Consider the following 24,882-nt stretch of genomic DNA (forward strand, 5'->3'; position numbering starts at 1 on the left):
ACCACTTTGGGAAACAGTTGGTTTCTTTAAAAGTTAAACAGACCAAAAAAAAAAAAAAAAAACAGGCAGGGGCTCCTGGCTGACTCAGCTGGAGAAGCACGCAATTCTTTTTTTTTTTTTTTTTTAAAGATTTTATTTATTTATTTGACAGAGAGAGATCACAAGTAAGCAGAGAGGCAGGCAGAGAGAGAGAGAGGAGGAAGCAGGCTCCCTGCCGAGCAGAGAGCCCGATGCAGGACTTGATCCTGGGACGCGAGATCATGACCTGAGCCGAAGGCAGCGGCTTAACCCACTGAGCCACCCAGGCGCCCCAAGAAGCACACAATTCTTGATCTCGGGGTCCTGAGTCTGAGTCCCATGTTGGGTGTAGAGATTACTAAAAAAAAATCAACTTTAAAAAAAAAGTAAAATTAATCTCTCTGATATGAGGAATTTGAGAGGCAGGGTGGGAGGTCTGGGGGGTAGGGAAGGAAAAAAATGAAACAAAATGGGATCGGGAGGGAGACTCAATCTCACTAAACAAACTGAGGGTTGCTGGGGGCAGTGGGGGGAGGGACAGGGTGGCTGGGTTATGGACATTGGGGACGGTATGTGATATGGTGAGTGCTGTGAAATGTTGAAGCCTTATGATTCAAAGACGTGAATCCCTGGGACAAATAATACATTATATGTTAATAAAAATAATTAATAAAAAAAGAAAAAAAATAGAATGAATGAACAAAGAAAATTTGGCAAAAAAAAAAAACCAAGTAAAATTAATGGGGTGCCTGGATGACTCAGTCAGTTGAGTGCTGGACTCCTGAGTTTCAGCTAAGGTTGTGAGATCGAGCCCCACATGAGGCTCCACACTCAGGGCAGAGTCAGCTTGAGATTCTTTTCCCCTCCTACTCTCTCCCCTTCTCCTCCCCCTGCTTGCAGGCACACACATGCTCTCTAAAGATAAATAAACAAAATATTTTTTAAATAATAATAATAAAAGTTAAAAAGATATTTACCATCTGACCCAGCAATTCATGCCTAGGAAATTACTCAAGAGAAAAAAAAACCAATGTTTACAAAAACCTGTTCTGTAAATGGCGGCTTTATTCATAGTTGCCAAAACCTGGAAACACCCCAAATATCTTGCAACTAGTGAAGGGATAAACAAATTAATACATTCATACAATGGAATGCAATTCTGCAATAAAAAGTAATGAATATTTAACAACGTGGATGAATCTCAAATCATTATACACTGAATAAAAGCAGCAAGGCTCAAAAAGCTACGTACTGTATGATTCACGTGCATGGCATGCTGGGACAAGACCAAACTAGAAGGACAGAGAACAGATCAGTGGGGTTGCCAGTGGACAGAGGGTGGGGTTGTATACAAAGGGGCCACACACAAAGAATCAGCGGGGGAGCATAATGGAAGCGTTCTGTATCTTGCTTGATGTGTTTGTTAGTAGTTTTATGACTGTACACATTTGTTAAAAACTCACAGAACTGTACACTAAAAAGAATGAATTGTACTGTATGAATTTTAAAATTAGTACTTTCAAAACATTTATTTGACAGTGCACACGAGCAGGGGGAATGGCAGAGAGAGAGGGAGAAGCAAGCTCCTGGGGCTCAATCCCGGGACCCTGGGATCATGACCTGAGCAGGAGACAGATGCTTAACTGACTGAGCCACCCAGGCGCCTCTAAAATTAAAACATTTTTTTAAATTTAGAAAGATGATGGCACTTGACCAAAACAGTTTTAGGACTTCTTTTTTTGGAACTGCCTTCAGCAGATTTTTCGTTTTTTTAATTTCTAGTCATCAGAATAAGGAGATAAAACTTACTAAGTCAGACAAATTCAGTGTTTCATTTTATTCAAACGCCTGCTATGAGGCAGGTATGAAGTAGGTACTATTCCTTTTGTACGGACACACTGAAGCTCAGAGAAGAGAATTAACTTAGGGAAGATCACACAGTAAATAGGGGAAAGATGCTTTTACACTCTGCTCAACTCTACAGATGCTTCATTTCCTGACTCTCCATCTGGGGCACCAGTTTTCGGCTATTGAAAATGTTAGCTGTTCTTTGTCAACAGCCAAAAGCCATTTGAAGCTAAATTTTCTGAAAAAGCGATATTAGCTGATAACATCCATCTTCATGCAACACAAAGCATGGCTCTTAAGAAGCAAAGAGGTGAGGGCACCTGGGTGGCTCAGACAGCTAAATGTCTGCTTCTGGCTCAGGTCATGATCCTAGGAGTCCAAGTTGGACTCCCTGCTCAGTGGGAAGCCTGCTTCTCCCTCTCCCTCTCCCTCTGCCCTTCCCCCTGCTTGTGTTCACTCTGTCTCTCAAATAAATAAATAAAATATTTTTTAAAAAAAGCCACAAAGTGGATTTTCTTGTTCAGCCTGAGAACCAGTATGAAGGCAACTGGTATAAAACCAGCCACCTCAAAGTATCTCATTCACAAATGTATTCTGAGCAATAGGAAATTATTAAATACATTACCTCACAGATTGAGATGCTAAATTTTTGTCATTAAAGCATATACATATATTTTTTTAAGAAAACCCAAATCCAGACTGGGTCTATGAGAACTGAAATTCCTACACTAATAAAGAAACAGTTCAACTTATAACTACATGGGCAATTCTTTGAGTGCAAAGAGGCAAACCAATAGGGATTCTCAGAGCAGCTCTGGCTTCTAGACCAAAAGTAGAACTGTGCCATCTCTAATGGACAAAAGCATATTTAAGGCCACCAGCCTTTTATCACACACGCACACACACTTTAATTTTAAAAAATAGCAATGAAAAACATTAAAAGAAAGATATTTTGTGCTCTTTTATGAGGCTCTTTATACACAGTTTTCTCGCAGTTCAAGCCCAATGAACTGCTGCTCCCACCAGCTCTGACTTTAAGATTTTACTTTCAATAAAATGGACTCGCTATTGGAATGTGACAGCCTCACAACTTAAGGTGACCAAGGTGACACTTTATGGTCAGTTAGCTCTGCTCCAACCTAACATTTGTGAATGAGACCTTACGCTCAACATTCAAAGTCAAATATTCACTCAACTTGGGAAAACAATGCTGAAAATTGCCATCTTAGCTTTGTCTTTTGACAACTCTTCAAAGTCAAGAAATCTGAATTTTGGGGCATGTCGGTGGCTTAGTCAGTTGAGCATCCAACTCTCGATTTTGGCTCGGGTCATGATCTCAGGGTCATGGGATACAGCCCCACAATGGGCTCTACGCTCGTCGGGGAGCCTACTTAAGAGTCTCTCTCTCCCTCTCTGTCTGCCCCTCAGCCTGCTCGTAGGCACACACATGCTTGCTCACGCTCTTTCAAAATTAAATAAATAAATCTTTAAAAAGAAGAAGAAGAAGAAGTATGAACATAACCTTTGCTTGCTAACCTCAGGCCAAAACAGGTTATCAGTGTGGAGCCTTCGGAACTGGTCCCTGGTGACATCTAGAAACCTGTGCGTGGGGCTAGTCATTTCTCCTCCCTGGGGTACAGAAATGGAACTTACCCACAAAAATCCCAACCTGGCCTGGATGAATGACTCTGAGGGCCTTTTCTCCAGCTTCCGTGTGCTATGATTTCCTCTCTACTTCAGCTATCGGGCTGCCACATGTACCTAATACTCAACACAAATACCAAGTTGCAGATTCTGAGTCCCAATACCACAGGGAAAGAAAGCATGGCATCCAGTTGTTTTCTTTTCCAAAATCATCTAGAGCACTTATCCCCAAGGAAGGGAATGACAGTGACTGAAATGGATGCCCAGTTAAAGAAACAAGAGGGATAAAAATGATCTCCCCAGGCTGCTTGTGGGGCTCAGTCGGTTAAGCATCTGCCTTTGGCTCAGGTCATGATCCCAGGGTCCTGGAATCAAGCCTCGCAGTGGGCTCCCAGCTCAGCAGAGAGTCTGCTTCTACCCTTCCCTTTGCCCCGGCCCCTGCTTATGCTCGTTCACACTGTCTTGCTCTCTCTCTCAAATAAATAAAATCTCAAAAAAAAAAAAAAAAAAGATTGTCTCCCCAACCTCATCAACCACCTGGTCCCTGCTGGGGAGCATGGTGAAAAACAAGTGAAGTGTACAGGTATGAGCCCCAGGCAACAATGCTTAAAATGAAATTCTAAAGGGCCAGGAGGGAAACCCACAGAGGCACCACTCCTGTGAATCGTGACTTGCAGATGAATCACGTCCAAAGGCAGGAGAAAATCTGAGTCACGCTTGAGTGCCTGCAGATGGTGCAAACTGTCAAGCCCAGGAGGTAAAGGTGGGGTCACATATGAGGTTCTGTTTCTTTTCTACCTTTTAATGAATAAAAAGATAACTAGTTGTTTAGTTAGACCCCACTTTGTCCCCAGATGAGAACCTACTGTAACAATTTTGCCCTTAAGGAGCCCAATCTACCTTTGCTCCTCACAATAACCCTGTGAGGCAGGCATGAAGGTGAAGATCTTTATGTCCATTATACAGATGATGAACCGAAGGCTAAACTCTAAAGACCATGAGGGACAGGGCTGGGGCACTACTTCATCTATCATATCATAATGTAGCAGAGGTCACATGTTCAAACTGCACTGTAAACCACTAGATCTAGCTCCCCAAAAGAGGGCTTCCCTTTCATGGTTGTCATCTTGCATAAAACTGCTTCAAACAGAATTGCAAGTGAATGGTGAGCCAGAGCTCCTTGAGGTGAAGAGAACTGGTGCCTTAATTATTTTGTTTCTTCTCAGGCCTTAGCACAGTGCCTACAGTTCAATAAACATTTCTGGAATAGGTAAGAGTATAGTGGGTTTTGAGAAAGCAAACCAAATTCCAGGAAGATTGAGGATGGCTTGAAAGGAAAGTCACTTCAAAAACAAGCAAGGCAGAAAAACACTATCTAAGCCTTTAATAAAAGGCATCCAGTTCATTGTTCAACAAGATTATAAGACAGGAAAGAAAAGCACTCTCCAGTGGAGGAAAAGCTAACCTCAGAAAGCTTTTAATATTCATTCAACTACCTGATATGGGCCAGGAACTGTTTTAAGTTCTGAAGATACAGCCATGAGGGAAACAATCCTTGACTTGTTGGAGCTCACAATAAAAAATACAAAATTAAAAGATCTAGTATAACAGGTGGTATTCTAGAGGAATAATAGGCATGGAAGATGGATGAGGAGTGCCAGGGTAGAGAGAGGCACTTTGGGTAAGACCTAATGGAAGGAATAGAAAAAGCTGTGGGGAGGATGGCCATATCATTTATCATCCAATCCTTTCAAGAGTGAAAGGAGACACTATTGATAATTATACAGGACAGTGAATTCAAACCAGGGCTGTCCTGGGCAAACTCAGACATGCAGACCTTACCCATAAAGCTCTTCAGTGTGACAGCAGAGCAGAGGGATGAGCAAGAGTGTGCCTCAGACGCAGAGTGTGCCTCATACATTTGGGAAACCACTTTACTGAAGTGCAAGGGGAAATGAGGAGATGAGGTCTGAGAGTAACAATGGGGTCCCAAGAGGCAGGGGGCTCTGTTGGCTACCGTAACACCCTTGGCTTTTAATCTGAGTGCACTGGGAAGCCCCAGGGGGTTTTGTGCACATAAGTTTCATGATCTAACTTCTATTTTCAGAGGGTCACTCAGAATTGCTGTGCTGGAAATAAACTACATGAAAGGACAAAAGGAGGAAGTTGAGAGACCAGCTAGTGGGATACTGCAACAGTCAAGCAAAATATGAAGGTACCTTGGACAGGGCTGGGACTGGTGGCAGTGATACCATATGGAAAGATTCAAGATATATCCTGATAGGTCTGACATTAATTGGTTATTATACATGGTAATAAAAATTAGAATGATTTTTACCTAATCCTTTCTGTGGCTGGCTGACATAATTGATCAGGAAGCACAAGATCAAAGATGGGAATTCAATTCCTATAGGAGCCCAATTCTTCAGTCTACCTCCTAATGACCTCTTGCCTCTTTGAAAACACACGCTACCAATCATAAAGAGACCAGGCAAAGGTAAGGATGATCCTACTTAACGTTCTCTCCCTGACTAGAAAAAGACTCCAAGGAGCCCACACCTTCTCTAAGAAGCTACACATTCTAGAACATATTTATGTAATTATGCACTTGCATACCAATTAAAGAAAATAATTTCATGGGCTGTTCAATTTCATATGTGCTTCTCACATATGGCAGCTTGATCGTGGAAGCACAAATTCATTTGTCAATAAATGTGCTAAACACTGTGGAGAGAAAATGAATAAAGATAAGTTCTTTCAGTCTAGTGCAGAGACAGACATAGAAACAAACAGAGAGATCATGATATGCCAAGTAGTACAATTGCGTTATGCATATGGAGCTCTGTGGAAACATGTCTATCATCTCCTGGGAAGGCCTGGGGATGAGAGCGAACCACCAGGGGGGGCTTCAAAGAGAAGGTATTGTTGGGCTTGAATCATAAAGACTGAGCTCATGTCTGCCAGAGAGAATGAGGGCTGAAGATAGAGGAAAAGCATTCTGCAGGCAGACTAGTCCATGCAAAGGAATAAGAGGACAAGGATCTTTGGAGGAGCCACAAGCAATGGCTGGAATATAACATATGCACATCTCATAACATACCCAATAATGGCAGCTCTCATTCACAGAGCACGCCCCAAGCATGCCAGGCACTATTCCAACCACCGTACGTGGATTATCACACTGAATGATACAGAAGAAAGTGAGACACATGGAGGTTACCTGGCCTGAGTGCCTCATTGCTCATTAGAAGTGGAGTCAGGACTCATATCCGAAGAGTCGACAGCCTGAGTCTTTCTCCATGCAGTGATGTGTGGACATGGTGACAAATGAGGACACAAGGCAGGCAGGAGCCATGAACCATGGGAGGGTTTTACACATGGGAAGGGGTGGCTGATCAATTTGCATTTGGAACTACGTCCTTGGTGACAGCAAGGAAGATGAATCAGAGGGGACAGGAACAGGATCAGGAAGATCACTTAGAAGGCTGCTATCATAATCCTGGCCAGAAATGACAGGAGTCATTTCTGAACCAATGACAGGAGTCATTTCTGAACCAAAGCAATGGCAGTTGAGAATGGAGGGGAGGGGCCAGAGTCAGAAGAAGGAGAGAACAGAAGAGGGAGAGTGGGTAGGGGAACCTCAAGACATGATTTTCGTTGTCAGCACACTAAGGATGAGGTACTCGGGAGTCATCCAAGCAGAGAGGCCCATCAGGTGCATGGATGTATGGTGCAAGCATGATGGTGTCATTAGAGGATCTTCCACAACCATCCCCAAATAAGGACTCTGAAACTTCCTTTTTTCCTCAAAGTAGATTTCAAATTTCCAAAAGATTCATCTTCTGAGAAATCATCTGGTCTACCTTTTCTATCCCAGGCCCAGAACCACTCCAAGACTAGTCAGGGTAAATCTCGATGTTGTTGCCATTGGAACCCAGAATCCCCTTGCTTCAGGTCACCAGTAAAACTAGGTCAAACTATAGTCCTGTGAATCCTAGAGCAGTCCTCATTGGTACAACTCACTCCAAACAGCCTGAGAAGTTCAAAGTCTAGGTTCCTATAAAATGGCCCCTTGGCTTAGCAAAATGGAAAGGTTGCCTTTATGATGTTCTGAAGGCACTTAACAGGAGTCTGGTAGCCCAGTGAAATTTTCAGAACCCTGAGTGCAGGCATAAAAAATATCTTATCCCCAAACTGTTATTCAGTTCATTTTCTCATTTAAAGAGAAAGAATAAAAGAGAGAGAGAGGGAAGAAAGGAAGGCGGGAAGGAGGGAAGAAGGGAAGAAAATGAATTAATTATAATCCTTTAGGGATTCATTTACTACCAACTGCTTTTCAATGCTTAGCCACAGACCTCTAGAAATATTGTTGGATAAAGCAACCAACAAATGGAAATAACACTTCATACAACCAATCTCATACAATTTCACTTTCACTATAAGCTAAGTTATAGAAATGCAGTTAGTCACAGAAAACTAAGAGCAGCCCATTTCCACCCTGCCCCCCAAGTTTTAATGTTTTTCACACTCATGTTGAACAACAGCTGTCCTGTCAGGCCTTCCAAAATCTGTGCTCACCCATCCCAACTCCTACTCCCCTACATCCTAATGGTACTCTGAAAAGTGTGGTCGAAATGACGAACAGCAGTTTGAGTCAGGATACCTGGCCATGGGCTTGAGAGATTCATGTAATATCTCTACACCTCTGGGCATTAAGTTGCCCCATGTGCAAAAAATATTTAATAGCATATGTCCTCCTAGGATGACTGCATGACAGGGGAGATACACAAGTGCTTCCAGAAATCATATAACCTGTATAAGTTTATCCTCTCCCCACTTCCACCTAGAACCCTCACCTGCTAACTCTCTAGGTAACCAAATTGCATGCCTTCAACTCTGAGGTGCTTGCCCACTTCTCGAAGCAAAAATGCCACCCTTCTCTTTTTTGATTGCACAACTGGAATCACACTGTTTCACTTTGGGCCTCTTCTGATTATTTTTACGCTGCTGGGTGAGGCCCCTACTCCCAGATCTGGAAGCTCCTTGAGAGCAGAGGTTTCTCCTGCTATCAAACACCAAGGGTGTTACCCTCCACACCAAGCTCATATGCAGGCCTTGGTCACGACTCACTGACAGGCCAATGATGAATGTGGCTTGACCAATGTGTTCTTGGCTCAAAATGTAACATGCGGCCCATTTCTAATTCCATGCATTATACAGCACTGCTTCTAAATAGGTCACCCAAAATCGTGGCTGAAATGATCCCAGAATAGACTTGGCCCTGCTTCTCTGGTTCCCCGGGTCTTTTCTAGATGTGAGCCTGCAACTCCGAGCATCCCAAGTTACCTCTTGGACTGGTTACCTGCACCACTGCTGCTAAGCAGGCTGACAGAAAGCTCTTCTGTTCCACTGAAGTTCAAGAAGGACATGCTGTCACCAGGCTGACGGGAAGTGCTGTGCCTGCAGAGAACAGAGCCCAGCCACCTGGCTTAATGCAGACCATCACCTCTTTCATCCTGCTTACCCTGTATCCCAGGAGTTTTCATCAAAAACAGCTCTGAATATCTGGCCACATGGGCTGGCAACAACCTGGGAGCCATATCACAGGCTACCAGGCTGCCGTGCTCAGTATGTGGGCCAGCTCTGGCCTCCCCTGTGGCCTGTTTGTCCTGCCCTTGCCCCCTCAAAACTACTCTCCAACTGCCATACAGGGCAGCCCTTTCTTGTCCTCAGCCTTCCCCTGCTCACATGGACAGAAGGATGTAAGGTGACTTAAGCTGATAAAGAGGGTCAGGCCCTGCCCTATCTCATCCAACCCATGGCACGTCGAGGTGACTGAAAACGGGGCCGAAGATTGCCCTTTGCCAAGTGTCTCCTAAAGCATCAGAGGAACAGTGAGGCTGGAGGTCACCCCTAGCTCATGTTTGTCAAGGCTTAACTGACTTTATTCCTGCACTGACTCTCTTGGCTGCCTTGTACTGCATTCATAGCCCAGGTTCAGAAGAGTTGTCTCTATAAATGCAGGCCTTGATTTCCACTGCTTTTAGCATAAACAACTTCTAAGCTCAACAGTGGAATTTCTCAGTGACCAAAACGACAAAAGTCATAGACAGACTGCCTGAAACACGCAGCATGAACCACCTGCCTCAGCACTCGGTCTCACCCTTGGCTAAGGTTTAGATGAAGCTCATGTTTGAGGTTTACAAAGTATGCTTTGAATGAAAGCTACAGCAGGGCCTGAGTAACACATGTGGCAACAGTGTCAGGCTATTTGCTTTGCACTTGGCCCAGTGAAAGGAATGGCACTGACAAAGGAAAGGTTTGATCTCATCCTGCCCCTTCAAGTCATAGAAACATAGTATTTGGCAGACTATTCAGCCATGGTCCTGGGTGTTGGGGAGTTTCTCAAGGTACCTTCTAGAGCCCTACGCACATCCTCACCTTCCAGCTGCTTCATGATACGCTAACTCCAGCAGCTCTGCAGAGGAGTGAGTTGGGTCCCTCTGCCCGCTGCCCTGCAGCTCCTCCATATTCTGCCGGGTCTGGTGATGGATCTGGATGGCCTCTCCGGATGGTCCTACCCAGACAAAGATCCACTGAGCATCATTCCCACCCAACAGCCAGTGCTTTGTACTTAGCTTGATTCTTCCTTCTTGCCAGCTGCTGGGACATGGGTGCTGGGAAAGACTGTCAAGAGAGCACTCCAAGGGCAACACTACACACATGACCCTCCAGCTTCCCAAAAGGACATCTCCTCTTCTGAGCAGAACTCACCCTCCTTTGGGGCCTCACATTTGTCATCCTGTTTAGCCTCAGAATACATTAGGAGCCTCTGTCTCATGCATGTCAAGCTGAGACACCATGGAGAACTACTGATGTATAGGAGTACAGGGTCCCTCCCAGGAGGGCTAACACAAACTAAACAAAGAACACAACAAGTGAAATGCCAATGACTCTGTTAACACATAAGGCAGTGACAACTGTAACTCTAAGCAGCAGAGGATGAGCAAGTGCAGAAAAGACATTGGGTGGGCGGAAGAGAAATCACCATGGGTGAAATCTACTATAAAATGCTTCCTGGGGAGGGAGAAGCTTCAGAGGTGAGTGTTCAGCAAGGTTAGCAGGAACTGAAAGACAGGGTGACTACCTGGGCAGAAGAAACAATGTGTATGAAATCGCAAATGTGGAGGAGCCAAAAGACAAGCAGGAGACCACCAGATGGGCTTGGGGAAGAACAGAACCTCTGAGAATGGGAGCAAGGGGACACCAAGTTGGGGAGTTGGGCAAAGGAGGGCCTCAGCTATGAGCAGGCTGGGCAGGCAGTAGGAGGAAACAGAGGAAGTGGGGCCGGACAGTTCTGTATTAGGAAAGTGCACCTAATGGTTGGGAGAAAGAAGAGCTAGAGGTCACACAACAAACATCAACAGTTCTCGTAAGAGAATTTGAAGGGAGCCCATGGGGACAACAATGTAGGGAAAGAGACATCGGGAACAAACAAACCATGCGACTGATTATGGCAGGGAGACGGGGGTCAAAGAGGAGTTTGGGAGTGAACCCCCATTACAGCCCAAACAACCAGATTCATTTCTCACTTATTCAACTTTTAACACTAAAAGCAAGTGGAAAAGGAAATAACTAGACATGTGCAGGCATTCAGCAGGATCGCCTCCATGAAAAAACCCTGGAGTTTAATGCATCTGTTCCCTCCCAGCCCAGTCAGAGCCCATTAAGCTGAAGTTTAATTTTAGCCACAGCTTTATAAAATCTTACTGTCATCCTCTGTAGGACAGAACACAGATCAAAGAGGACAGGCTAGGAAAAACAGTGAAATTGAAGAAAAAAATTTTCTTAAGTTTTGATTGCTTTTGAACTTAATTTAAATGGAATCATACAGAATGTACTTCTTTATGTCAGGCTTCTTTCATTATGTTTGTAAATTTCAACATAGGTTTGTATATGGTTGTAGTTCAATTTTATTTCTGTACAGCATCTCATTATAAAAAATAGAATCCACTTATTTTACACTTTTTTTTTACTTATTTGAACTAAAAAAAAAAAAAAAGGTTCACCCATTTCTCAAAAAATGTCCTGTTTTGTTTTTTTCAGTTGTCAGAGACCCCTGAGAGAACACAGAGTAACCTAACTTCTGTGTAAGCAAGACAATAATATCACTATCCAGAGAGAGAGCTAGGAGAGGAAGGAATGAACAAGAATGAGGGGCAATCACCTTAACAAAGAAGGCGGGTGACAAAGTACAGTCCTTTGCAAACAAAAATGAGAAGCCCTTAGGTTTACATAGCTCCGTCGTTACAAGGCCCTTTCCAAGAGTGCCCTCAAGAATCCTCACAGGAACCCCTGGGATAGGCAGAATGGCCATGGTTATCCCCATGTCATGCGTGGGGCACCAGAGGTGTAGACAAGCTGAAATACTTGACCAAGCCACATGGTTGGTTAGTGACAAGGACCAGGACCAGCAGCTCCCAGCCTAGGCTCTTTCCCGAGCAACCAACTTACCCACAGGAAAAGTGTGCATCCAGCGCCTTCTGTTGGAGGTGAGCTTCATGGGCATTCGTGAGGGGGCAAAGGGGTTAATGAGTGCCCGCTGGGGTGTGTATCCCCCAGGTCGAACATGCAGCATGGATTCCGCACTGCCTACGTGGAACCTCCCCGGTGCACTTGAGTCTCGCTGTGGTGGCTCCATCATGTTCTCCAGGACATCTGTCAGTGATGGTAGGGGCACAAAGAGAAACCACAGATCATGGTGAAACCAGGGATGGGCAGGCAATCAGCCAAGCTGACCAGAATCTTGGATATCATACATGTTGGGAGTGAGAGAAACACGTAAAATCACGATTTGATTCGCTTTTTAAATACCTGTGAGAAGGGCACCTGGGTGGCTCAGTCACTTAAGGGGTCTGACTCTTGATTTCAGCTCAGGTCATGGCCCTAAGGTCCTGAGAGTTGAGCCCTGCGTGGGGCAATTCTCTCTCCCTCTCCCATTGCCCCTCCCCCATGCTTTCTCAATAAACAAATACCTGAAAGAAGGGCATTCTGGTTCCTAAATTACTGGCCCAATGAAGTCACACCACAACCTGATGGGGAGGACCACACACACATCTGTGGGAGACCTTATACTTTGAGCTGAATGCAACAATTCCCTGGGAGATAGGGTGAGTATATTCTATATGGAAGGAACAATAAAAATAGATATTTGAGGGGCGCCTGGGTGGCTCAGTCTGTTAAGCGTCTGCCTTCAGCTCAGGTCATGATCCCAGAGTCCTGGGATCCAGCCCCGCATCGGGCTCCCTACTTGGCAGGAAGCCTGCTTCTCCCTCTCCAATCCCCATGCTTGTGTTTCCTCTCTCGCTGTATGTCCCTCTCTGTCAAATAAATAAAATCTTTTAAAAAATTTAAAAAAATAGATATTTGGTGCCCAGAAGGACAGGTCCTGGCAGAGAGAGCAAATGTGTAGGCACACGAGACTACAGCCCCTTTGTGCTGGGGCCAAATAACTTCATTCCACCCCTTGCACTATTGGTAGGAATGTAAACCGGTGCAGCCACTGTGGAGAAGAGTAAGGCCGTTCCTCAAAAAATTAAAAACAGAATTACCCTATGATATAGTAATCACACTACCAAATATTTACTCAAAGAATACAAAAACACTAATTCAAAGGGATACATGCACCCCTATGTTTATAGCAGGATTACTTACAATAGCCAAATTATGGAAGCAGCCCAAGCATCCATCAATACATGAACGGAAAAAGATGTGGTATATAAATACAATGATAAATTATTCAGCCATGAAAAAGAATGAAAACTTACCATTTGCAATGACATGGAGCCAGAGAATATTACACTAAGCAAAATGTAAAACAAATGAGCAAAGGAGATAGAGAGAGGAACAAACCAACAAACAGACTCTTAACTATAGAGAACAAACTGATAGTTACCAGAGGGGAGGTGGGTGGAGGCATGGGGATTAAGGAGCATACTTGCTGACGAGCAATGGGTGATGTACAGAATTGTTAAATCACTCTACTGTATACCTGAAACTAATATAATACTGTATGTTAACTATACTGGAAATAATAAAATAAAAATAAATAAAATAAAATAAAAAACTTTGTTCTAGCCAAGAGAACACTGGTAGAAGTGACATGCTCCAATTGAAGGCCTAGACCACAGATATCTCCACTCATAATTATCCCTTCTCTTTTCCCCTACTGTGCCAACTTTGAAGACCAGTGCTAATGATCATGGCATCCCAGGATAGAAGGATCCTTGAGCCCTAATGACTGGGTGGATCAGAACCCCTTCCTTCTGACTCAGTGACCTGGACATAAGAAAGCAATCAAATGCCACTGTGTTTAAAAAAAAATTCTTGGGAGAAAAGAATGAAGAAATGGATGCATCCAGTGCTGACCTGGCAAGGAGGTGGCACGATATTTAGACTCAACCTGTCCCCCATCCAATGGCAGACAGGTTCCTATTATAGAGATGGAGGCCACAGGCTACATAACCTAAGTGGATCAGAGACTTAAAACCCACAACCAGCATCCCTGATGTGCATCCCATGTTCACTAAGCAATCACCCACATTAGAAAGGGGATCAAACAGATGCAAATTCCATGGCATCAAGGAATCTGTCTTGTCCACCAATATTTAGCCAATGCCTACCAAAGAACCTGGTATACAGTAATAGTTAATTCCTCAAAGCTGATTTGCAAGAAGAGGACATTCAGATCTCCGTGAAAGCTGTATTTTTCACTGTTAGTTAATGAACCGATGATCTGGTTTACCAAGTAAAGAAGAATATGGTCTAGTTAGTTGTCATGAAAGTAAAAGGAGAAAACCCAATTTTTTTTTTTTTTTAGATTTTATTTATTTATTTGACAGGCAGAGATCACAAGTAGGCAGAGAGGCAGTCAGAGAGAGAGGAGGAAGCAGGCTCCCCGCCGAGCAGAGCCCGATGCAGGGCTCGATCCCAGGACCCTGGGATCATGACCCGAGCCGAAGGCAGAGGCCTTAACCCACTGAGCCACCCAGGCGCCCCGAAAACCCAATTTTTTAAATAGGTAAGTTCATGCTTTGAAAAGGATGAGAAATATGACTAAGGGATAAAATGGGTCAAAAATACATGTAGAGGAATGGGGAAATGTTTTTTATGCTATGTTGGGTAGGTAAATAGATAAGACCGCCTGAACATAGCAGAGAAATAGTAAACTAAGGGCCTGTAGATTGTACTGCCTTACAATATTCCGGTGAATTGGTTTTTGGCTTTCTCAATAAACTCCCAAATATCACTAAAGGACATTGAAATCAATTCTACTATTCAGATAATTTTTAAGAAAACTATTTTCAAAGCTACTTTCAAAGCTACAATGTTATTTCCCCAGAGAGCTGGATTTTAGAGTAAAAAAGTGTTTTGAAAGAATTAACATTGGGCGCCTGGGTGGCTCAGTGGGTTAAGCCGCTGCCTTCGGCTCGGGTCATGATCTCAGAGTCCTGGGATCGAGTCCCATATCGGGCTCTCTGCTCAGCGGGGAGCCTGCTTCCTCCTCTCTCTCTCTCTGCCTGCTTCTCTGCCTACCTGTGATCTCTCTCTGTCAAATAAATAAATAAAATCTTTAAAAAAAAAAAAAAAAAAAAAAAAAAAAGAAAGAATTAACATTTAGTTTAATTTAGCTTTTGTTACAGACCCTACCAAGAATATTTTCAGCAAAATGGGAGTACCTGTCATGCAAACTTAGATATTTCCAGAAAGTGGGAAAAAGATAACCTAGAAAATTTCAAACATATTAAAATTCCTTTGAATGTTTATATACATAGGTTATATGCTATAGTCATGCAATTAAATATCTGCTCCTTTCTCTTTCAGCATTTCCTTTTTATACTTTGAGCCAGTTAAAAAACAAACTTTTTCCTGCGGTCAAAAATCTTCCTAGGCCTGGAGCATCTGGGTGGCTCAGTTGCTTAAGTAACTGCTTTCAGCTCAGGTCATGATCCTGGAGTCCCAGAATCAAATCCTGCATCAGGCTCCCTGCTCAGCAGGCACTCTGCTTCTCCCTCTGACCCTCTCCCTTCTCATGCTCTCTCTCTCTGTCTCGCAAATAAATAAAATTAAAACAAAAAAATGTCCTAGGCCTTTGGCACAGTGTATATGATGCTGGAGCTGATGCCTTCCCCTTCAATGTCCTGGCACACAGAAAACAGTCCTCACCCTTCAGGAATCCTTCCAGGAGGGCAACAGAGGGAAGCTGCATGTATACAACATTCCTAAGTCACTGGTCAAAAGTCAGAAGGGCTATGCTTACATTTATAGAACATCTTTGAAATTAACAAAATTATAGAGAAAGAGAATGATTAGTGACAGTGTGTGGCTATAAAGAGGTAGCACAAGACAGCCTTGTGATGATGGGATAGTTTGGTATCTTAATTACAATGATACTCACAAATAAATAAATCTACACACATGAAAAAACTGCACAGGAGGTGCCTGGCTGGCTCAGTTTTTAGAGCATATGACTCTTGATCTCAGAGTCATGAGTTCAAGACCCATGTTGGGCATGGTACTTACTTTAAAAAAAAACCTGCATAGACATACACATGCACAAATGAGTACATGCAAAGCTGGTGAAATCTGAATAAGCGCTGTGGGCTTGTACCAACGTCAGTTTCTGTGACTGTGAGGCTGTCTACAATTATACAACATGTCTCCATAGGGAAATGAATGAAAGGTACATAGGACCTCCCAATGTGTGTGCATGCATGTGTAATTTGCAGTTTTCCATGAATCCATAATGATTTCAAACAGAAGTTTTTTCAGGAGGGGCCTTTAGACTCCAGCTGCAGGTGCGGTCGAATGGCAGGATGAGATATAGAAAAAGCAGTACCCACACTTGTTACTGCAAGCCAGGTTAGCAGGTGACTGCGAGAAATCTTAAAGTAGAATATGAGGCAGAGGCTGTTTTAGGGATGGCACAAATGACAGTGATAAGGAAATAGGTAAACAGGGGTGCCTGGGTGGCTCAGTTGGTTAAGCGTCTGCCTTCAGGGGCACCTGGGTGGCTCAGTGGATTAAGCCTCTGCCTTCGGCTCAGGTCATGGTCTCAGGGTCCTGGGATCGAGTCACGCATCGGGCTCTCTGCTTGGCGGGGAGCCTGCTTCCTCCTCTCTCTCTGCCTGCCTTTCTGCCTACTTGTGATCTCTCTCTCTCTCTCTCTGTCAAAGAAATAAATAAAATCTTTAAAAAAAAAAAAAAGTGTCTGCCTTCAGCGCAGGTCATGATTTCAGAGTACTGGGATTGAGTCCCATGTCCGTCTCCCTGCTCAGCAGTGAATCTGCCTGCTCAGCAGTGAGTCTGCTTCTCCCTCTGCCTCTGTGTTCTCTCTCTCTCTTTCTCTCATCTTCTCTCAAGTAAATAAACTCTTCAAAAAATTTAAAAATTTTTTTAAAAAGGAAATGAGCAAATACCTTTGACTCTAGGCCTAAGAAAGTATCTATATTAACAGAAGGAAAGGTATACAGCTACAGTGAAGGGGGGAAAGGTGTCAGAGGCACATACATACAGCTCAATGCACTGGCATGGAAATAATTAAGATATGGGGCTTAAACCCCACACCTGGTCACATCCTGTGCCCCCTAGCCCCTGCTATAGGAAGGGAGCTGTCCCCATCTGTCTCTAGCTGTGCCCATACTTCAGCTCTCTGACCTCGAGTGCTGGTATAGCCCAAGGAGCTGCTGACTTCATACTGGTGCAGGTGGGGGTGTGGGATCATCAGGATGTTGGCACTCCTGCCCAGGGAGCTGTCATCAGAAGCCTGGCTCCTCACTTCCTCAGTGGGCAGTGCACGGCTGGGCAAGGAAGGACTGGATGAGACGTCGCAGGAGCTGGCACTCTTCCGATGGTGACTCTCCCGCTCTCGCACAGACCTGAAAGATGAGAGACAATGAGTTACCAACCAACAAGTGATGCTGCCCCACCCAGAACTGAAAACACAAAATTAGTCGCCACCCCAAGATACTTGGGAAACCAGTAACAAAAATCCCCACTGTGATCTATGAGTGGGAAATAGTAGGAGGTATTCTGCCTTGACCAGCTTGAGATGCTATGTTAAGAACTGACTGTTTGCAAATGGCCCAAGTCTTAGGGTAATTGCTGTCAAGCAGTGACTGGTCCAGTCTGACCCTGCTTGATCCCCACTGATCCATCTCATATCACTGAAAATGGGACAACTACGCAGGATACAATATGATGCAAGAGAAAAGTACACAGTGCCACCTCAAGAGGCTTCCTGCATGAAAAAACTGAGCCTAAATCTAATCAAGCTTCTGGAGGTCATTGCTGGTTTATAGGAAATCCAGAAAAGAGAGGAGAAGTTAAACATTATAACATAACAATCAGCCAAATGAAGAAAGCAACACAACTACATTTAGAGAAAAAAAGATATTCCAATCAAATGCAATGTCTACATCTCCTTTAGATCCCAATTCAAACTAAAAATACATTTTTGAAACAACTGGGAAATCTAATTATAGACTGGCTAGTAGAAGATATGAAAGAATTAGTGTTAATTTTGGTACTTGTGATTACTTATTTGTTTCTGTTAGAGACATACACTACAGTATTTACAGGTCTTTAAAAAAGGATTTGCTTTAGAACACTCAAGCAAAATGCAAAATGTGGGGAAAGTAATGAAATGAGTCTCACAAGACACTGAGCACTCTTCATATATTACTCCATTTGTTCGAACATGTTCGAACATGTCCTTAATAAAGGTTTAAAAAACAGTATACTCTTATTAAAACATAAAACTCCCTAAGGGGGAAGCCTCTGAAAGCAGTAGGAGGAAGTATCAAAAGGGGAGAAGCCCAATGGGGAGACAAAAAGGAAAAGTTAGCAACTATAGATAAGGCTTGCCCTCTCTGGCATCAGAGCTGTTTGCTTTCCACCTGGAAGGATTTTGCCTTAAGTCAGAGCTTAAACAGCCTGAAAACAGATCCCCTGAGCTGACCATATGTACATTATTGCAACAGTAAATATATGGACACTAGTGGATGCTCAGTCCTGCACAGGGTACAGAGCACCAAAACACGGTCTGCTCCCTCAGGGAACATATAACCTAGGTCTCTGAAATACCAGGTCTTGCCACCTTTCATTAGAAAAAGGAAAACCAAGGATCTTGGACCATGAAAGCATTTTAAAATACTCCAAATGAAAACACAACCGAGCCCCTAAGCAGCATCTATGTGTGGGAGAGCTGTAGTTAATGGCACTGAATGTTCTCAACATTTAGGAAATGTTTTGTCTGAGCTCTAAATGTTTTCATCTTGGGGATGAGGAAAAAGGACAAAAGATAATCATGTGGCCACTATAAGCTCATTTACCAATGTGAAGGGATGCATATTTTTCCAATCACTTGTGCTTAAATAAACTTGCATATTTAAGAAATCTGGAAAATGGGTTTGTGGTACTTGGTTCACAAGGGCAGGAGGAAGCCCTGGGATAGGGATGGATTTTTTTTTTAACATAATACTCAGAAATTAATATATTGGTAAATCTAACTACATCACTCTTAAAGACTAGCTTATGACCAAACACCATGGAGCAATTTAAAAAGCAATTAAAGAGGGATGCCTAGGTGGCTCAGTCGGTTAAGCAGCTACCTTCGGCTCAGGTCATGATCCCAGCGCCCTGGGATCGAGTCCCACATAGGGCTCCTTGCTCCACAGGGAGCCTGTTTCTCCCTCTGCCTCTGCCTGCCACTCTGCTTGCCTGTACTCTATCTCTCTGACAACTAAATAAATAAATAAAATCTTATTTAAAAAAAAAAAAAAGCAATCAAAGGGAAGTCTCTTGCCTTCTGGGAATAAAAAAGCCAAAAGGAACGGTGGATCTATAGGATCTATACGTATTAGTAGCAGCCCAGTGAGAAAAATATTCTAGAATCTGTGAATTGTTTCTCTTGGTTAGAAAAAGCAGAACACTCTCTTTATTTGGAGAAAATGCTTCCTGCAAATATAGCTAACAAAATGGGTGGGCCAGAGAACCTAGAAACAAAATCCCCAATGAGCTACATGGTATAGCTTCCATTGGCTAATTTTAATTTAAAACAATTTCAAGGTTGTACTCATGAAGGTCCCCACAGGCCCTCAGATTTTTTCCAAGCAACTTTTATATACACCCCAAAGTGAATCTGGCAAAAAACCTGCAGGTGGCGAGGCGCTGAGCCCGGGATGGGCCTGGTAGCCTGAAAACTTGGGCGTCGTAAGCATCATAATCTACTTGGATGGGAAGGGCATTCTCAGGTTCTTTTGGTGTCCCAAGAGCTGAAATGCATAAATCACACAAATAGTCATTAAAACACATTTCAACCAGATGCCTTCGAAGGGTCTTCATCAAAATCTGCAAGACAGAGATGATCACCATCATGACCGCCCAAGAAAAGCGAGATGATAATCCATTCATCAGGTTGTTGAAATTAAATGACTTACATGTCGAAGTGATACAGAAAATAACACTAGCACTAGGGTACATAGGTGGCTCACTTAAGCATCGAATTATTGATTTTGGCTCAGGTCATGATCTCATGGTTCTGAGATCGAACCCCGCAGAGGGCTCCTCGCTCAGCGTTGAGTCTACTTTACATTCTTTCTCTCCCTCTGCCTCTCCCCCACCCACTTGCTCTCTATCTCTCAATCTCTCTTTCTCTCAAAATAAATTTTAAAATATTAAAAAAAAATAAAATAATATAGCACTAAATAAAGGTAAGGTTTTGGCAATATTTCATTCTTCTGGGATTCCACTTTAAAAAGATCATCTTAATATGTAACACAGTTAGTACTTTAAAATTTTCTACCCAATCCCTACAACTGACCTAAGGAAAAGAAAAACAAGGTTTGTCACCATCCATTTTGCAGGTGATGGGACAAAAATATACAAGGTGGTTAAGGGACCTCCCAAAGGGAACTCCAGTTTCCCAACTTGGTGGTGAACTGTTTCTGCGACCTCACATGATCTTGTTGCCATGGCTTAGCTGACTCTTTCTAAAAGGGATGAAAGGAGGTCACAAAAGTACTCACATGTATCACGGCCATTTTTTGCTTTCTCAGAGGCAGGCTGTAAAATTAGATAGATAATTAATCACTGTCTCCTCTGCCAGAACAGAACTTATCACAAGGCACAATATGTAGGTGGCTGCTCCCCAGGGAAGGGACCGTGCCTTCCCCCTCAATGAAACTGACAGAAAGGCAGGAGGGAACACTTGAGGCCCACGTACCTCAGTATCAGGCCCTACCCGGCCCACTTCACACCTTGGTCACCCTCAGAACTCTATTCAATGGGGATATGCACCCCACCTTCAGGAAAGGATATTCAATTCTAAAGAGAAAAAGGGACTTGCTCAAAGTCACATGGTTAGCAGCTGGCAGAGCCAAAATCCAAGCCCAGCCCTTCATGCTCTTGGTCAGTCCACTGGTGTATATGTCCTACCGTGGCTTGCTCCTACTTTACCCTAAGCCCTCCATGCATGCCTCCCCCTTCACCATGGTACTCTCACCGGTCTGCCTACACCCACAAGAGCTCAGCACTGAGTGGATTACCCAGTTTGCTGAAATGGCATACAGAGATAGAAAATAGAAGGAGCTTTTTTTTTCCACCCAAATAAATATTTTTCAGCACCCTTTAAACTTTCATAATACTCATTGTTTCTTCTTTAAAATGATCATGTTGGGGTGCCTGGGTGGCTCAGTAAGTTAAGCATCTGCCTTTGGCTCAGGTCATGATCCCAGAGTCCTGGGATTGAGCCCAACATGGGGCTCCCTGCTCAATGGAGACCCTGCTTCTCCCTCCGCCCCTCACCCTCTCACCCCACTCATTTTCTCTCTCTTGATCCCTCTCTCAAATATATTTTTAAAAATCTTCAAAATAAAATAAAATTTTTTAATTTTTATTTTATTTATTTATTTATTTATTTTTTTGCAGGGGCACCTGAGTGGCTCAGTTAGGTGTCCACCTCTCAATTTCAGCTTAGTTCATGACCTCAGGGTTGTAAGATCAAGCCCCACATCAGGCTCAATGCTCAGCAGAGAATCTGTTGGAGATTCTCTCTCTCTCTCTCTCTGCCCCTCCCCACCGCTTACACGCAGCATGAGTGCTCTTGTTCTCTCTCTCAAATAATAAATCTTGTGGGGAAAAAAAAAGACAAAAATGGGGGCGCCTGGGTGGCTCAGTGGGTTAAGCCGCTGCCTTCGGCTCAGGTCATGATCTCAGGGTCCTGGGATCGAGCCCCGCATCGGGCTCTCTGCTCAGCAGGGAGCTTGCTTCCTCCTCTCTCTCTGTCTGCCTCTCTGCCTGCTTGTGATCTCTCTGTCAAATAAATAAAAATCTTTTAAAAAAAAAAAAAAAAAATATTAAAAAAAAAAAAAAAAAAAAAAAAAAGACAAAAATGGTCATGTTGCAGAGAAGTTCCTCTGTGTTCCTCTTTGCCCAGAAGGGTTGTGATGAAGGCATAAAACCTCAGAGAACAGGAGGTGGCCCTTTCTGGGCAGAGTCCCTTCTCCCAGCACTTCAGTACTTGACATGGCCTATTTTAGGAGGAATCCTCCTAGTCCTTGAAATTAACATTTTCCTTATTAGACAAGTAACATTAACCCCCCATTCTTCCCCAGAAAGGAAGAAATGGCCCTGATACTACTAACAAAGTGACAATGGGACAACTTTCAGAGTTCAGCTCTGGTAGAAACAGGCAGCTGCGTGAGAGCACACTGGTATACCACCTACATACCTAACAGTCTGCTCTTCTCTTCATATTACATCAAAAACACCCTTTAAGATTCTTAAAACTGGCATTTTTATTGGCTGTGAATATATTCCATCGAGTGGATATCTCATGGTTCACTTAGTCATTTCCCTATTATCTTCAACTTGTAGCTATTATAAATAATACAGGACCAAGACTTCACTTGCATTCAATACAGCTCAGTTATTTCCTTAGACCACATTGCCAAAATGGAATTATCTGATTAAGTAGCATGAACATTTGCACTGCTATTGATATACATGGCTGAATGCTTTTCATAAGTATGGTACAACAACCAGGTACTCGAGCACCAACTTCACCACTTTTTCTAGGACTTAGTATAATTATTTTGCTTTAAGGTTATCCGGTAAGCAGGGGTGTCTGCCTGGCTCAGTCCGTACAGCATGTGACTCTTGATCTTTGGGTTGTTAAGTCTGGGTGTAGCAATTACTTAAAAATGAAATGTTTAAATATAAAGTTAAATAAAATAAACCCTTTTGGTGAGCAAAAAATAATCCTATTCTTGTTTGAATTTGCATTTCTTTACCACTAAGATTTGATCTTTTCATATTTCCCCTTTGCTGCAATGCATGCCCATGTCTTTGTCCCCAAAGGTATCTGAGAGGTCCCACTATCTGAATAAACCAGTCACATCATAACTAAAATAATTCTTTTCATTATTAAGGAACTACAAATAATTGTCATACTTTTCCCAAAGATATTTCTTATGGTCTGGGAGGGTTTGCCTTGTTATTGATGTATTTAATGTGGAAAATTACAAAGCTCTAAGATGAGTATCTTAAACATATTAATGACCGTAAGGGAGAAGGGCATATCTCGGGACCAAAATAACCATGTTGGTGAGGGACTGTCCCTGAAGGCTCTGGAGGTTGGTGACACCTACCTTCTTTCCTGCCAGTTTTATTCGTGGGGTGAAACTGTTACAAAAGAGCTGGCTTTTGGATGTATAGAAACTGTGAAAGAAGAAAGGGTCATTAATCTAAGCTCCTTTCATTTTAAACTTCAAGACACAATTAAAACGCAGCCATGAATTAGCCCTCTCATAACTGCCTATGTCTCAGGCTTCACTCATTCCCCCAATTCTAACTTGTTCTGTAATTACTATAAAACATTAAATATGGTTTTAATTATTGTTCTTTCATTCTCCATAAATGGTTTCATGCTAGCCCTGATTCCTAACTGGATGAGAAACTCCTCCTTAAATCTATTTATACCATGATACTTTTGCATCTTGACACTTGGCATGATGCTGGGCCCAAAGGTGCTCCTTATTGGTTGAATAGTATTTGGTAAGCAAGAATAAATCATGCAAGGAAAGAAAAAAGTGATCTCATGAAAAGAGAGCACAGGGGTGGCTCAGTCTTTTGAGCATCTGACTCTTGACCTTAGCTCACATCTTGATCTCAGGGTTGTGAGTTCAAGCCCTGCACTGGGCTCCATCCTGGCCATGGAATCTACTTAAGAAGAAAGAAAAGAAAAGAAGAGAAAAGAAAAAAAAAGAAGAAGAAGAAAAAAGGAAAGGGAAAAAAAAAGACACAAACCATCAAATTCCTACCCCTTTGAAAATCACATTTGTCATGTCAGGCACAAAAGAAAAATGGGAGTCCCAAGCTGGCCCTGGGTATACTGAATGAATGAGTAAATAGAGGCTATACAGCCTTTTCCATTTCTCAGGCATCCTCTTTAATCTATAATTAATTTATGGGAAGGATGTTCTGAATACTAACCAATCCCCACCTTCCATCATAACTCTGATCATAAGCCAAAAAAAAAAAAAAAGGCAGTATCAATAGATAACCAGCAGACTTTAGGGCAATCCTAGTAACTAACACTTTATGTGCACAAGAAAGTAAGAATACTAACTACAGGGGCGCCTGGGTGGCTCAGTGGGTTAAAGCCTCTGCCTTTGGCTCAGGTCATGATCCCAGGGTCCTGGGATCGAGCCCCGCATCAGGCTCTCTGCTCGGCAGGGAGCCTGCTTCCTCCTCTCTCTCTGCCTGTCTCTCTGCCTCCTTGTGATCTCTGTCTGTCAAATAAATAAATAAAATCTTTTAAAAAAAAGAATACTAACTACAGTAAGACCTAGAGTCCAACCAGCTCCTGGCACTTGGCCACTCCAAGTGGTACCAAGGAAAGTACCATGTAGAGGATGTAGCTCTGTTTCCAGATATTAATTACAAATGATCTGAGGGAAGTCATGAATCACTAAATTCTACTCCTGAAACCAATATTATACTATAGGTTAACTAACTCGAATTTAAATAAAAATTTGAAAAAATATAAATAAATATAAATAAAAAATATAAATATAAAAAATATATAAATAAAGATATATATAAATATAAAATATATAAAATATAAATAAAATATAAATAAAAATAAAATTTGAAAAATATAAATAAAATATAAATATAAATTTAAAAATTTGTGTGGCATAGTGATATTAGCCAGAACAATGGGTTTCTACTAGATTTATCCACATGAAATTGCTGTGTTTGAAAGTCAAAACCAGTCTCCTATCACAATTTCAAATGGTTTAAACCAAT

The 24,882-nt window shown here is 42.7% G+C and overlaps 1 protein-coding gene across 13 annotated transcripts in view; it reads right to left on the bottom strand.

Moving 5' to 3' along the window:
- The window catches only part of DEPDC5 (DEP domain containing 5, GATOR1 subcomplex subunit), a 136,784-nt gene that overhangs the window by 54,671 nt on the left and 57,231 nt on the right, over positions 1–24,882 (bottom strand). For 8 of the 13 annotated variants that reach the window (XR_004277994.1, XM_032310146.1, XM_032310149.1 and 5 more), the window contains 7 exons: positions 23,220–23,289; positions 20,598–20,634; positions 19,724–19,844; positions 17,227–17,447; positions 12,025–12,228; positions 9,952–10,087; positions 8,873–8,970 (listed from right to left, as the gene is read on the bottom strand). Coding sequence is in view for 10 of the 13 variants with exons in the window: in XM_032310146.1 (XP_032166037.1) it covers positions 8,873–8,970; positions 9,952–10,087; positions 12,025–12,228; positions 17,227–17,447; positions 19,724–19,844; positions 20,598–20,634; positions 23,220–23,289 (887 nt within the window). In the remaining 3 variants the exon portion in view is untranslated. The remainder of the gene's footprint in view (positions 1–8,872; positions 8,971–9,951; positions 10,088–12,024; positions 12,229–17,226; positions 17,448–19,723; positions 19,845–20,597; positions 20,635–23,219; positions 23,290–24,882) is intronic. The other 5 variants (XM_032310151.1, XM_032310152.1, XM_032310150.1 and 2 more) reach the window with 2 other exon arrangements.

Source organism: Mustela erminea, chromosome 13 (assembly GCF_009829155.1).
Source record: "Mustela erminea isolate mMusErm1 chromosome 13, mMusErm1.Pri, whole genome shotgun sequence".
Taxonomy (NCBI): Eukaryota; Metazoa; Chordata; class Mammalia; order Carnivora; family Mustelidae; genus Mustela; species Mustela erminea.